We start from the raw sequence: 15,114 nt of genomic DNA on the forward strand, positions 1-15,114 counted from the left end.
CCTACAATTTTCATTGGCATTGAAGCCTCTAAGAATAGCCTTCAGTTCCTGGAGCTTCTGATGAGCTCGTGCATGGACACTGTCAATCAGGAGTTTTTCTATTGATAAATGATCAATCTGCATAAACAAGAACAGAATTGTACGTGCAATTTAAACATTTTTACTTTAAAAGCCTGAGAGTAGATTATTGTGCCCCAAGATACTTCCTTTTAGAATCACAATGATTAAGTGTTAACCAGTAAAAGAAAGCAAACTTAAAATTAAAAAAATAAATTTAAACGGTATTGATAACTTAAAGGCTACAGTTAACATTCTGGCAACTATAGATCTGATCTAAATTACAGAATTTGAAAGAACATCTTAAAAATTATATTAGATGTTAAAACAACCACAACAAATGTACAAGCATAACATTCATTTAAAATAAGTTTCATAAAGGGTTTTAGGAACAATTAGGTATTTTAAAGGATTTGTGCTAAAAGTTTAAGTATAAATGGTAAGTTATATTACTATATTCATTTAATCAAACCAGTATTGAAATATATTGAGTTCTTTTACCTTCATGGCTCTTTCTACTAATTTGGAATCAGAAGCTGGCAAAGGAGGATCATGAAAAATCTGTAAAGGCTTGGAGACATCATTCTCATCAATTTTAATTGTAACTTTGTGAACAGATGCTGTCCCTGTTTTTCTCCCAAGAACCTGTTGACTAAAGAGAAAAAAGAAATATTAAGAATTTTTTCCAACACAGTCTGTTAACTTCTGGAATAAAAGAGAGACAGTCTATTGTGCACCTTATCCAGAGCCTAGAACATGGCAGGTCCTCACTATTCGTTGAGGGAATATTAATATTGGGAAGACAGCTATTCTGTAATCCAACACAATATGATTTACTACATTAAAAAAAACACGCAGAATTTAAAAATAAAACACATGCACACACACACAAAAAGGCCAAAACAACCTTTAAGTGATGTCTATTCACCTCTGATTCCTTTACAGAAAATGGGAATCAAGCAAAGTTCAAATAGGGAATAGAGGATTGTAAAACAGCCTGATACTGATTTTCCCCAAAAAACTTCCCCAAAAGTTTTTGAAAGGTGTAATTCAAAATATAACACTGTGATAAGCAAGGATGTTTTAAAAATGATACCTGATAATCTAACCTAATGGTCTTTTAGCAATCTGGTATGAAGCCAGAGTAATCTAATCTTTAAGAATAGTAAGTTTTGGGCTTCCCTGGTGGCACAGTGGTTGAGAGTCCGCCTGCCGATGCAGGGGACACGGGTTCGTGCCCCGGTCTGGGAGGATCCCACATGCCACGTGAGCAGCTGGGCCCGTGAGCCATGGCCGCTGAGCCTGCGCGTCCGGAGCCTGTGCTCCGCAATGGGAGAGGCCACAACAGTGAGAGGCCCACGTACGGCAAAAAAAAAAAAAAAAAAAAGTAAGTTTTAGTACCAATAGGTAAGTGTCTACATATTTAAAATATGCCATGTTCTAAGAAAGGTGTCAATTATGGATGTCCTATGTGGTTTATATACCATAGGACTCTACCATACAAAATCATGTTGCTAGAGGTACACAGAGGTATATGGTAAATCAGATGTGTGAGAGAAAGAGAGAAACAAAAAGAATATTTACAGTCATTGCATGACCCCACCAGAATCAAATTTACTTACTTCCAAACTGAGAGGGAGAGGCACTTTCCTGCATGATACCTTTCCACCTGTACAAGGTCTCCCCACCGCTCTCGGATTAACATTAGAGTTTGGGAATGTAGCACTTCTAACTGAAGTGATAAGCAGAAAGAATCTGATGGATCTTGTTAAGCAAATCTAATATATTACACCAACAGCCAGTGAAGTATAAGCAAACTTAATTTAACAAACGCTCTATTCCCCAAAAGTTGGCCATTGTACTTCTCCAATGACTTATACAAAAAGTGTTGGAATTCGTGACATAATTTTAGAAAAAGGTTTTGTATTTAATTTTGAACCAATATAAACAAAACGTAAGGTCCAGGTCACCCCTTAATTCATCATAGTTTAGAGAATATGGGTAGACCAAATGGTACTATTTTTTTCTCTCCAAATAGTCCTATTTCTACCTCATCATTTAAAGTTTTTACCTGCAAAGTCAACAGTAAAATTAAAAACTTCATTTTTTATAGACATATCACTATTCTTTACACTGGCCAGTTCCCCAGCCCCCGTTTCCACCCAAAAAGCGTGACGGGGAGAGTTTAAGCTGCTCTAGTTCAGGACTAGGGGCAGATGGAAATTGTGTGTGTGCTGGGGGACACAAATTCTTTACAAATACAGGGCTCAAATTTCAGAAGGATACGCAGGCAGTTGTACATGTCCTGAAGAGGTTTCTCATCAGCAAAGAGCCTAGACTGTACCAGCTGATGGATAAAGTTGATCTGCATACTATGAACCAAGGCTCGCCCATCTTCCATTGGCAGGAGAAAAGAAGGTGGTTAATCAGAAAAGTGTACAGATTGTGTCATAGACCAACTAAGGAAGAGTATACTCACTAACGATGAGTTTAAAAAAAAGAACTGAAATTATCTATGAAAACTAGAGAGTATACTAGAGAAACACTGAAACTTCTGTGGTCAGTAGGCAGTTACGATTATCATAAAATCTGCATCAGATTACAGGATAAATTGCTAAACACATGTATTATTCTGCAAGAATGTTTCAATAATATAACACCAAACATTTAGATCAATACATATGATTTAAATCATTATTTATGATTTACCTCCTGTTTCCTTATCCTCAACTAGAATTTCTAGCTTGAGAAGACGCCAGGGAACATCAGGGTCATCTCCCATCACAGTCAAGGTGGCTTCAAATTCTCCTTCAACTCGAAACTTCACTCGGCCATTTGCTTTTAGAAGAAGAAGAAGGTCTACTTTGCTAGAAAATAAGCAGCTTCCCGCTAACCTAGAACTTTCAGTCTCGCTCACAAGAAATTTTAAATAGACTGAAGAATCTTTCATAAGTGTTCAGACAATTCAGTGGTTCCTGCATAAACAGTAGCCAGCTTCCAGGTTATCAAGAAACCAGAGGCAACTCTTCTAACATCAAGAAACAATATTTTCTTGAGGCTCAACTCTAGGACCTAGTCTCTCCTCCAGCCCCAGGTAATCTTGCCCACTCCCCAGCTTCAAATACCAGCACTGTATTTCCAGGTACTGAAGGGAAATGATATGGCACAAGTTACGGATTCAAACACCACCAAAATTGTAGGTCAAGACTTCATAAGGATATTTTAAAAGGTAAAACCCCAAAAGCTGTTTGAAAAATATTCAAACGAGTCAATTCTTTAAAAATGTATTTCAGGTACATACCAACTGTAAGATTTGCTAACTGAGGAGGAAGATCTGTGGTTACAAGCCGATGTCTAAGAATCTGGTTCAGCTGGTGAAGTGTAGCTTGTTTCTCAATTTTGGTAATTGGGTCTGGAGGAATAATTTTATCCTACAAAAAAGTTTAAGTGATCTAAAAATAATGTACAAAGAGACATAATTTTTACCTGCGCCTGTTCTAACACAGTATTTTCTTACTTTACCCAAGAGAACCTCAACACTCATTTCTGCAGTCTACATCCAATAATAGTGACCATTACTATCATGCATTAGAGTGTCAATGATTCCACCAGTCACCCAGCTAAGATGGTAATGCAACACGATCTTCTTCATGTTCTATTTATGAAACCAACTTAATGTCACTAGATGACTTTCACCACTTCTTAGAAGTATAAAATACAACAGCACCAAGTGAGTAAACAACTACCACAACAACAAATTTTAAAAAACACTTCCAAAAAGCAACTAGTGTGCCATATTTTCACATCTGAAATAGATGTTAAGTTACCTTCATAATTCTGTTCACCCTCACCTAAATAAATAAATAAACCCATTTTGATAGCTACTCACATTCTGGCTCCAATTTATTTCAAACCCGCCCCCTCCAAATTTTAATTACAGAGAAAAAAGCAAACTACATGAAATATTTATTTTAAAAATACAGAACAGTTTTTTGTTTTGGCTGGGCTACTTATTAATATTGTAGAATCCAATGTCAAAGCCTTCAACTTTTGGGGCTGGGCTGGGGTAGGAATGCACTTACCCTAATGCAGGTTGGCAGCCGTGGGTAAGACCCAGTAGTCAGTACATCAATAGCATATGGGATGGCAAAACTAGGCAGGCGTGCATGGACCAGAGCATCTCTAGCTAATGAGGCCAGGCGATCAGCAGTATCCACAAACAGGATGGCTTGCTGATCTAAGAAGCTCGAGATCATCTTCAAAGCAAAGGGTATATGTATTACGCTTCCTTGAAAACCAGCCACTTTTCACATCAAATATCATTTATTGATTCCAAAGTAAACTCTGAGAGGAAATATAGCTTTTCAATATTTCAAAATATTTCATCAAAAAATTTTCCAGTAATTTGAGGAAAGAAGAAATATTTTTAAAAACCAGTAATTTTCTATCAATTTAAATAAAAGGTTTCCCGATTCGTTTCTCCATCTTTAACATTACACATACATATGACAAGTCAGGAAAAATAAATAGAACACAATGCTTTTTCTCTTACAGACCTCTAGAGTTGATTGGTAATAAAGGAGACATAAAAGCATGGTCTCCTGGACCCAGACTGCCTTGGTCTCAATTTTAATTCTGCAACTCACTAGCCCTATAACCTTGGGCAAGTTGCTTAAATCCCTCTTTACCTCAGTTTTTTCAATATAAAATGGAGATGATTTCCTCCCCCTCGTAAGGTTGTTCGAGGATTAAGAGTTTATGCATATGAAACCTTTAGAACAGTGCCTAGAACATATAAAACACACAGTAAACATTGTCCATTATGAGATCTAGACCAACTTCACATCCAATACAGAAATCCTTTCCATCAGTTCTCTACTCAATGCATTTCACAAGTGTGCCTAAACTAGTAGAGGTCATCATGAAGCTGAAAACGACTTCCTTTTTGGAACAATGCTTAAAGTCTTTCACGTCCTTCAAACAGGGGAAGCCCACTCTATTTTCAAGCTGAACATTCCAAATTCCTGACTCACCATCCTTATTCCACTGCCTGGAAATGCTCCAGTTTATCAGTGATCAACTTAAAATATGGTATCCAGAATTAATAACACATCATGCACACACAATGCCCTACATTTTCTCAGTATTCCCACACTTATTTTATTATCTGATTTTCATGACTCTAGGAAATAGACAAAACAAGATAATTACTATTATCTTAGAGATGAGAAAATTGAGACTGAGGTTTAGACACTTGCTCAAAGATAGTGAATAATCAGAGAAGCTGGAAGCAAAAAATGTTTTTTCTAACTCTTAGTTAGACCAGCACAGCCCCGCAGAAGTGCTACCTTCCATGACTAGTAAAATGGAGTTCTATTAACACCACCAACACTAACTTCTTATCAGCAGCCACGACACTGCTAACACACAGCAAGCTTGAAGTTAACTAAAAGGCCTTGATCTTCTGTGCATGAATCTCTATCAAGCAAGGTCCCCTTTCCCACCCTGAACCTAAAGCATGACTGTACTCTGATTTTTAACATATTTGAATCCTGCTTCTCTCAACTTCTGTACAGGTTTTTACTCAGATTTAGGTCATCCCAAGTCTCCATTCACTCAAGACACTGTAAAAATGCTTAGGCCAAAGAATACTAAACATTTCCGTCCAGGAAGATGTGCATCAACCCTAGTGGGGTGCCACAGTTCATCGAGCCTACATCACTCCACCTTAAATGTGGGTTATTAATGAAACTCTCTAAACTACCTTGCTCAACTCAAAATAAACTAGCTCCAGCTATATTTCTTTGACTTAGAAATCAAATTAATAAAGATAAAAGTTTAGTTTTGAGTTACTTATTAGTGAATCCATATAGGTCCCTAATAATCATGTTCTTTTTTTTTTATTTTTAAGTACTCACATACCAACTGTTGATATGATTAATACCAATCTCCTTTAAAATTTAACTGAGTACCAAACACTCTTCTCTAAGGAAAATATACAAATGGCCAAAAGCACATGAAAAGACGTTCAACATCACTAGTCGTCAGAGAAACACAAACAAAAAACACAGCGAAGTGCCACTTCACACCTACCAAGATGGCCAGAATCAAAATGTCAGACAATAACAAGTGTTGGCATGGAGCAATGAGAACCCTCTTACATTGCTGGTAGGAATGTAAAATAGTATAGACATTTTGGAAAACAGTCTGGCAGTTCCTCAAATGATTATTAAATATACAGTTAATGTATGACCCAGCCATTCCACTCCTAGGTATATACCCAAGAGAAATGAAAACACATGTCCACAGAGAAACTTGTATATGAATGTTTATAACAACATTATTCATAACAGCCAAAAACTGGAAACAACCTACAAGTCCATTAACTGATGAATGGATAAACAAAATGTAGTAGATCCATACAATTCAGCTATAAAAATGAAGTACTGATACATGTACAGTACAAGTACAACATGGATGACCCTTGAAAACATCATGCTAAATGACAGAAGCCAATCACAAAAGACCATATATTATGATTCCATTTATATGAAATGTTCAGAATAGGCATATTTATAGAGACAGCAGAGGTTGCTTAGGGCTGGGGGGTACTTGGGGTGATAGTTAAAGGGTAATGATTTTCTTTTTGAGGTGATGAAAACGTTCTAAAATTGACTGCTAATGGTTGCACATATCTGTGAATATACTAAAAACCACTGAATTGTACACTTTATTATTACTATTTTTTTTTTGGCCACACCGCACGGCATGTGGGATCTTAGTTCCCTGACCAGGGATTGAACCCGTGCCCCCTGCGGTGGAAGCGTGGAGTCCTAACCACTGGACCACCAAGGAATTCCCAGAATTGTACATTTTAAATGGATAGATTGTATGGTATGCGAATTATATCTCAAAATTGCTTTTAAAAAAGCTCAAGGAGGAGAGAGATATTTTTTCTTTTTCTTAGCTAAAACATTATCCAGACTGCTTTACCATTAGTTAGAGTTCTATAAACCGTGTATTTATACACTCAGCTAAACACTTTATATGTCTGGCATGGCTAAAGATCATTATCTATTAAGAACCTCCAATGAGTCTAGTTAAATAATCATTAGGTTGAGAACACAAGTGTCAAAACGTGAATCCTCCTCTAATTCTCCAGTTGATGGACTTTATCCCTGACAAAAACACATCTCTGTATCTACATTCACAAAACAAAAATACCAAAACTTTATGTATAAAGTTCAATATGAGACTTTATTCAGAATGTGACTTACTGGAACAGCCAATTCAAAAAACTAATAGGAAAATACTATACCATGAATTAATGAAAGATAAATACAATATGGCTCAATATGAAAACCGAGAGTTTTGGATTTTGCTTGATATTATTTTAACGACATACAGCTCAGTAGTATCAAACAGGTAATTTAAATACCCATGGTATAATTAGGGATTTAAAACTAGATTTGAAAAATTGAATACTCGGATTTTATATACCTCAGTAATACTTAACTCTTCACTGAAAGTCTGAATATCTTTAGGAAAAGATTACCTCAAATTAACTAATTACTGAAAAGAAACCTTAGGCTTCTCAGAAATACTATACCATGCTTCTTCATTTTGGCCAAAATAGATTCATTAGACTTGGTGCCTAAATTTGCAAAACAATGAAATGAGTTGTAAACTTTCTGGTAAATAAGCTTGGAATAAGCCTGTTAGATTAATATTTATAATAAAAACTATCCTTTGAATGATGACAACATGAATAAAATGACTTTTCCCCCATAAAGAAAATTCAATATATGGTACAAAATATCCTCCCCCTTTGATCAATGTTATATAAAAGGATGATACCAGCTTACTCCTAGAGACAAAAGATCTGTGGCTAGAAATGTGTCTTCTTTTAACTTTCAAAAAATATATTATTCTAGAATTTTAAATTCTCAACTTCTTCAAACCTCTTTTTTCCTTTCACTTTAGCAATTTTCACATAAGCTTTCTTTCTAATGATAAGTGAACCTAGTGAAACTGAGGATAGCAAATGCACTGGGCTAAAATTGAGGGGAGATGTCAGAAAATCATATGCAGAAACACACTGTGTTGTAGATTTCTTTCTAAAGGGAAATTTTATGGAATATGCAAACCCCAATAGATTTGCAAATGTAAAGTTACTATAAAAATATTTCAACTTAGCTTGTCAGGGTGCAAAAAATAAATTATGGTGGATAAATAAATGCTCTCATTATTTTAAGATTTTATTCACTTTATTATAATTACTCTATCCTTTCCAATATGAACTCCATTCTCCTCATTTTGTGTCTCATCTGTTAACACCATATCATCCTCCCCAAGTTATGAGCTCAATAGGCTAACACAAGATCCCTACTGATGTTTCTCCTCCTTAACATTTCTTGAACATAGCTTAAAATTTTTATGGGGGGTAGGGGGTGCATATTTTAGAATCTTTGGTGCACTTCACTACAGGTCACTCCTTTGAATTCAAAAGAATGACTCAACAGTCAAAAGACCATGAGCTTCCTGAGGGCAGGGACTATGCCTTATTCAAGTCTCCATCCACCATGCCTTATGCCCTGTGTGCAATAAAGGGTTGGAGAATGAACAGATGAATAAACAAAGGGACAGATAAGTGCTATCATCAGCTCTGTGGCCTTGAAAAAGCCATTTAACTTCTAGGAACCTTATTTCCTCATCTGTAAAATAAGAAGAGAATACTGACTCTGCCATTCTCAAAGGGTTGTCAAGAAATCAGTAGGCAAATTTAGGGAATACTTTGCAAACTCTAAGGAAGCATACGAATGTAAGCTAACCATTTTCCCCCTTTAGGTCCAGTCTCATATTTAATGTCTTCTAGCGTAATGACATCTCCAGATATGGCCTACTCTTTTTTCTGATTAGGTGTTCATAAACAAATACTAAGTTTCTACAGATATATACTTATACATTATCATACAGAAATAATGATTACTCACATAAGTAATGTATCCCAAAACATATCAGCAGATATAAGTTAGAGCTAAAATTAGAAACTATGCCTATTATAAGTTAACATTCCAAAAAAGTTATTTTATAAAAAATAAAGTCAAAAGTTTAACTCACCGCACATTTTTCCACTTTGCCAGCATTATTAGCCCATTTTACTAAAGCTAATAATCGAACAAAGAGTTGGCGTGTCCGGCTAGCAAACTGCACTATTTCTATTTTCCTTTAAAATAAAACAAAACAACTTTTAATGAACCAACAAATTTGAAGGAGTATTTCACAATTTACTTTATCTGAGATAAAATATGAATCAGTCTTTGTTTACAACCATTACAATGAAATGAACCACCTAAAATATTTATTTAAATATGAATTATTGTCACATTTTATATACCACCTGCATATACTTCATTTTCTACCTCAGAGTAACATCTCCAATAGAATGCTTAAGCAATGAATCACATTTTCAAATTAATTTTATACTGCAATAAAAGTTGTTTACTAAAATATACTAAATTCACAAATATAAAATTATTATATAGAAGTTAACTGGGTCACAAAGGGGACCAAATTATGGTTTGAAGTTGAAATTATGAATTATGAATTAGTAACCTTTCTGGTAAGAGAGAGGAAGTGAAATAGCTCTTTACCAAAACTTGAAGCTGTATTATTTCTACGAAGGCAAGGGCCCATTTCCCATCTTGCAAGAGCATGATTTATAAAAGTGAATAAAGAGCTTAACTATGGGGCTTCCCTGGTGGCACAGTGGTTGAGAGTCCACCTGCCGATGCAGGGGACACAGGTTCGTGCCTCGGTCCGGGAAGATCTCACATGCCGCGGAGCGGCTGGGCCTGCGCGTCCGGAGCCTGTGCTCCGCAACGGGAGAGGCCACAACAGTGAGAGGCCCGCGTACCGCAAAAAAAAAAAAAAAAAAAAAAAAAAAGAGCTTAACTATGCAACTCTTTACCAAACTAATTTCAATAACAAAGTACTAAAAATAAAAGCTAGAAGGTCTGTCCATATCTATTTTTATGCTATACCCACTACAATGCTTTTTCTCCCCATACTCATCAGTATTTTTATCATCTCCTCATAAAGGCTTAAAAGCTTTACTAAAAGCTTTACGTTGTCAATCAACGTGTTAGCTAGACCTCTCAACTTCATGTCGGCTACAAAACTGATAATCATACCTTTCATGGTTTACCTTACCACACAAAAAAATATTCGACAGGCCAGGACTGATGACAGGCCCCAGCAAGACACCAACCTCCCTCCAAGTGGACTCTGACATATTAATCTTGTTACAGCTGTTCACTGACCTGTAGATCCAACCCACACCTCTGTATCTCACCAACAGCAATACCACGATGCAATGCACCAAAATGAAAGTTTCTGCTGAAGCATAATCCTAACTGAAGACCACAGAGTCTAGCTCCTATTGAGAGAATACGTAGCCCACAAACAACCTGAAAGACTTCCTTAAGGTTCAGCCTGCAATATGATTATTGGTAGTAGAAAGAGAAGAATTAAGGACACTGATACAATTATGACTCTTTGCCAGGGTCTGTGAAGGATCCTTAGGGATAAAACAAGCAGAGAGCATCACAGGCAAGACTGGAACACAGCAGAAATGTTAAATGTACACTAAGATCTGGCAGTCACCTCAGTGCTAGGAGCCTCAGTGCTGTCATTCTAACTTAGCAACGGCTTACAGAGGATGTGAGGTCTCTTCTCTCACAGAGTAAACATATTTGTATATTACTAATTCCGTTGCCAGAGGAGCTCCTCTACTGGAAAGGAGACATCCCCCTTTGTAAACTATTTTAATATGGTATTTTCTTGACACCACACTGTCTCAAGTGATAGGCAGCATGAGTTGGTTTTCCAAGGCCCAGTTTCCCTTCCTACCCCAGAGTGGACAGAACAAATCCTGATTTTCTTTTTTTTTCCCCCAAATGAATGCATTGTGGGTATTTTATTTATTTATTTATTTTTGGCTGCTGTCAAATATTTTTTTTTAACATCTTTATTGGAGTATAATTGCTTTACAATGGTGTGTTAGTTTCTGCTTTATAACAAAGTGAACCAGCTATATATATACATATATCCCCATATCTCTTCCCTCTTGCGTCTCCCACCCTCCCTATCCCATCCCTCTAGGTGGTCACAAAGCACCGAGCTGATCTCCCTGTGCTATGTGGCTGCTTCCCACTAGCTATCTATTTTACGTTTGGTAGTGTATATATGTCCATGCCACTCTCTCACTTCGTCCCACCTTAACCTTCCCCCTCCCCGTCTCTTCAAGTCCATTCTCTAGTAGGTCTGCGTCTTTATTCCTATCCTGCCCCTAGGTCCTTCAGAACCATTTTTTTTTTTTTTTAGAGTCCATATATATGTGTTAGCATACGGTATTTGTTTTTCTCTTTCTGACTTGCTTCACTCTGTATGACAGATGCTAGGTCCATCCACCTCACTACAAATAACTCAATTTCGTTTCTTTTTATGGCTGAGTAATATTCCATTGTATATATGTACCACATCTTGTTTATCCATTCATCTGCCGATGGACACTTAGGTTGCTTCCATGTCCTGGCTATTGTAAATAGAGCTGCAATGAACATTGTGGCACATGACTCTTTTTGAATTATGGTTTTCTCAGGGTATATGCCCAGTAGTGGGATTGCTGGGTCATATGGTAGTTCTATTTGTAGTTTTTTAAGGAACCTCCATACTGTTCTCCATAGTGGTTGTATCAATTTACATTCCCAACAACAGTGCAAGAGAGTTCCCTTTTCTCCACACCCTCTCCAGCATGTATTGTTTGTAGATTTTTTGATGATGGCCATTCTGACTGGTGTGAGGTAATACCTCATTGTAGTTTTGATTTGCATTTCTCTAATGATTTAATGATGTTGAGCATTCTTTCATGTGTTTGTTGGCAATCTGTGTATCTTCTTTGGAGAAATGTCTATTTAGGTCTTCTGCCCATTTTTCGATTGGGTTGTCTGTTTTTTTGTTATTGAGCTGCATGAGCTGCTTGTAAATTTTGGAGATTAATCCTTTGCCAGTTGCTTCATTTGCAAATATTTTCTCCCATTCTGAGGGTTGTCTTTTCGTCTTGTTTATGGTTTCCTTTGCTGTGCAAAACCTTTTAAGTTTCATTAGGTCCCATTTGTTTATTTTTGTTCAAATCCTGATTTTCATTTCCTTCCTTAAAAACGGACCAGCCAAACCATAATACTTCAATTGTCTCTTCCACTTCTAGCTTTTCGATCTATGTCTAACTCTCTCAGAAAGATCGCTGCGGGTAGGGAGTGGAACGTAGTCACTAATAAATGCTAAAATCCACCCTAGTGACTTGGTATTTAAAAAAAAGATCAACCAAGGAGCATAAGTAGTTCCAAAGATAGAGTCAAGTAGCCTATACTGTAGCCACAGTTTAAATCTCCATCACCTGATTTCTTTGAAACCTTACTTTATCTTGTTCCTTTGGACTATGGAAACATACTAGCGTTTAGTAATGTCTTAAGCCCCAAACTCCAACTGCATCAAAATTCTCTTAACTATAAAACAGCAATAGCAGTAGACAAATGTCCACTCTCCATAGATATCTAATACCATCATTGCAGCAAATGATAAATTAGCAGCAAACTTTCTAAAGTCAGTCTCTTCCTCAGCTTTCTCCATTTAGTTCTGTATTTTCTACATCTTCCTACCCCCTCAGGCACTTGAACTGGTCAGTGATTCAATAAAGATTTCTAGAAGAGAAGGTCCAGAGCTGGCCTCATACCAAGAATTGTCAAGGGTGAGGAAATTAGATTTCCCAGGGCTCCTTAAACAAATGGTGTGAAGTCACTCTAGGTTCTCTGCGCCTAGGTTCCCGGTCCACAGCTCTACCACCCATACCTACACGTACCTCCCCGTCCCGCCACTTTCTCTCTCGCTCACACACACACATACTCATAGATATATCAACAAAGACACAGATTTAAGGTTTTTTTCATACTCACCTTTCCACATCAGATTTCCTTGGCAGTCTAAGAAGAAAAAAAAAAAGAAACTGACTAAATACATGCACACCTTCATCAAAATATGATAATGGTCTTTACTTTGACTTATTAAATACCTTAGTATTTCAGAAAAACTGGATAAATAGACACTACAAGCTTGTGTGGCTCCCTACTCTTTTTTATTTTATGAGTTTCCGGCAGTATAGTTACAAAGGAAAAACTAACAAAGGAACATTTCTCTCCATTCCAAGTGCTTCAAAAGATACTGCATGAACCTCAAACATTTAAAAAGACCAAGTCTTACCTTAGCACATTACACCATAGAGAGTCAGAGAAAATATTCTTTTAAGACCAAAATGATCATGGATGCAAGGTACTACTTAGTTGCCAGCCTCCCCATATTCAATGGAACCTTGCTTCCAAGCACTAATCCCTCCATGTTTTGTTACGGTGGGCAAAACTAGAAGCTAGGCACACAAAAGGGCCAGCGTCAGCCAAGGGATGTACAGTAATTATGATGTTGCTTGGTTAGATGCAAATGATTACTTTTAAACGGCTCCAGTGAGATTTTGATCTCTTTTTCGCTAGTTCTCCAGTACAAAAGCCAGCAACCAATGTCACCATTTTCCCTGAAATTATACCATTTAACAGTCTCACATCCACCGATGCTTAGAAAGGTCCTGAATTGCTTCCTGAATCACCACATTCTGTAAACCTCTATCCTATGGTCCAAGATTCAACAGCCTGAACTCTAAAGCGTCCCCTACATCTAACAGGCTCTTGAAGAATACACACTGAGCCGCTTAGACCCTCTTCCCCACCGACATGCCACAGGTGCAGAAAAACTAAAACCACCGCCAGAGATCCGAGGTACAAGGAAGGGAAACTATTAAAATGAGCTCTGACTTAGAGTTACCTACAATTCTTCGGGTAGACAACGGGATGGAAGCTCAAGTTATGATCCAAGTGATACAAGAAACTAGGTAGGAGCTAGAAGGGCCAGGAGATCAGAGGATGAAGCAAAAATTAAGGCCTTATTATAAGACTGCAAGTAAAAGCAGCTACTGGGAAGTTCCTATACCTGTGAAAGATCCGGAAAACACTCCTTGAGAAGACTCCCCTGTCCTCAGGAGAGGGAGAGAATGAGAACCATGGATGCTTGTATGTGAGAGAGGGAGAAAAACAGAAGAGTAGAGCCTTTGGGGGTAGAAAGAATAGGAATCATTGTTCTAGGCACCACCACCCCCAGAGACCCTAAAAGGATCATCTCTTGCCAGAGGTGGTGTCATTTCAGGGACAAAGGATAGGCTTTGCTGCCTACATCCCTCCCCCCCCATTCCTCCTAATCTATTTAAAATTCCTTTATGGATGACAAATCCACCACTTGGGGCAAAAACCAACCCTAAAGGGCAAATCTTTGGAAGAAGTCACAGAAACCTTGTTTACACCAAAGCGTTTTAAGACAAGTTTACATGACTGAGATCCTAGCATTTTCTGATTTTAATTAAAAGAGGTTTTTAAAAGGAAGAACCTAAGTCTCTAAAAAATCACAGCAGAATGTAAACTCTAAAATGAAAGCATGTATTACATGAGTCGGGGGAGGAAATGAACAAGCAAAAGGAAAAAAAAAAATAGAAATCTGGGGCCAAAAACAAACCACCTTTTTTACTTTCAACAGTCAACAGACAAGCATCAAATGTGGCAGAAATAAGACTCAGAGTATACCTTGAACACTGGTTTTATATTAATACATTAATCCTGGCAGTTTTTACCTGGAACAAGGAAAAATACATGATTTAGGAACTTCCAAGGTATATTCCTAAACCAATTTTGGTTACCACAAATCAAAAGAGAAAAAAGTTATTTTATATATCTATGTATCAAGAGCAACAGTGAATTTTCCCCTTAAATTCTCCAGGTCTACAATGACAGGTGCCCTGACTTAGAACAGTTATTGTTCTAAGCCCTGGGGAAGGTAGCAAACAACTCAAAATCCCCGTCCTCATAGAACTTCCAGTGAGGAGGAGACAGACAACAAACAATA

At 37.2% G+C, this 15,114-nt stretch overlaps 1 protein-coding gene across 1 annotated transcript in view; it reads right to left on the minus strand.

Moving 5' to 3' along the window:
- MED14 (mediator complex subunit 14) overlaps positions 1-15,114 on the minus strand; it is a gene marked incomplete at its 5' end in the record, with an annotated part of 72,816 nt that overhangs the window by 54,939 nt on the left and 2,763 nt on the right. Inside the window, 9 exons of the mRNA XM_079727352.1 lie at positions 6-117; positions 559-709; positions 1,680-1,812; positions 2,344-2,451; positions 2,767-2,895; positions 3,359-3,488; positions 4,140-4,313; positions 9,178-9,283; positions 13,071-13,097. Of these exons, the coding sequence (XP_079583478.1) occupies positions 6-117; positions 559-709; positions 1,680-1,812; positions 2,344-2,451; positions 2,767-2,895; positions 3,359-3,488; positions 4,140-4,313; positions 9,178-9,283; positions 13,071-13,097 (1,070 nt within the window). The remainder of the gene's footprint in view (positions 1-5; positions 118-558; positions 710-1,679; positions 1,813-2,343; positions 2,452-2,766; positions 2,896-3,358; positions 3,489-4,139; positions 4,314-9,177; positions 9,284-13,070; positions 13,098-15,114) is intronic.

Source organism: Hyperoodon ampullatus (assembly GCF_949752795.1).
Source record: "Hyperoodon ampullatus genome assembly, chromosome: X".
Taxonomy (NCBI): Eukaryota; Metazoa; Chordata; class Mammalia; order Artiodactyla; family Ziphiidae; genus Hyperoodon; species Hyperoodon ampullatus.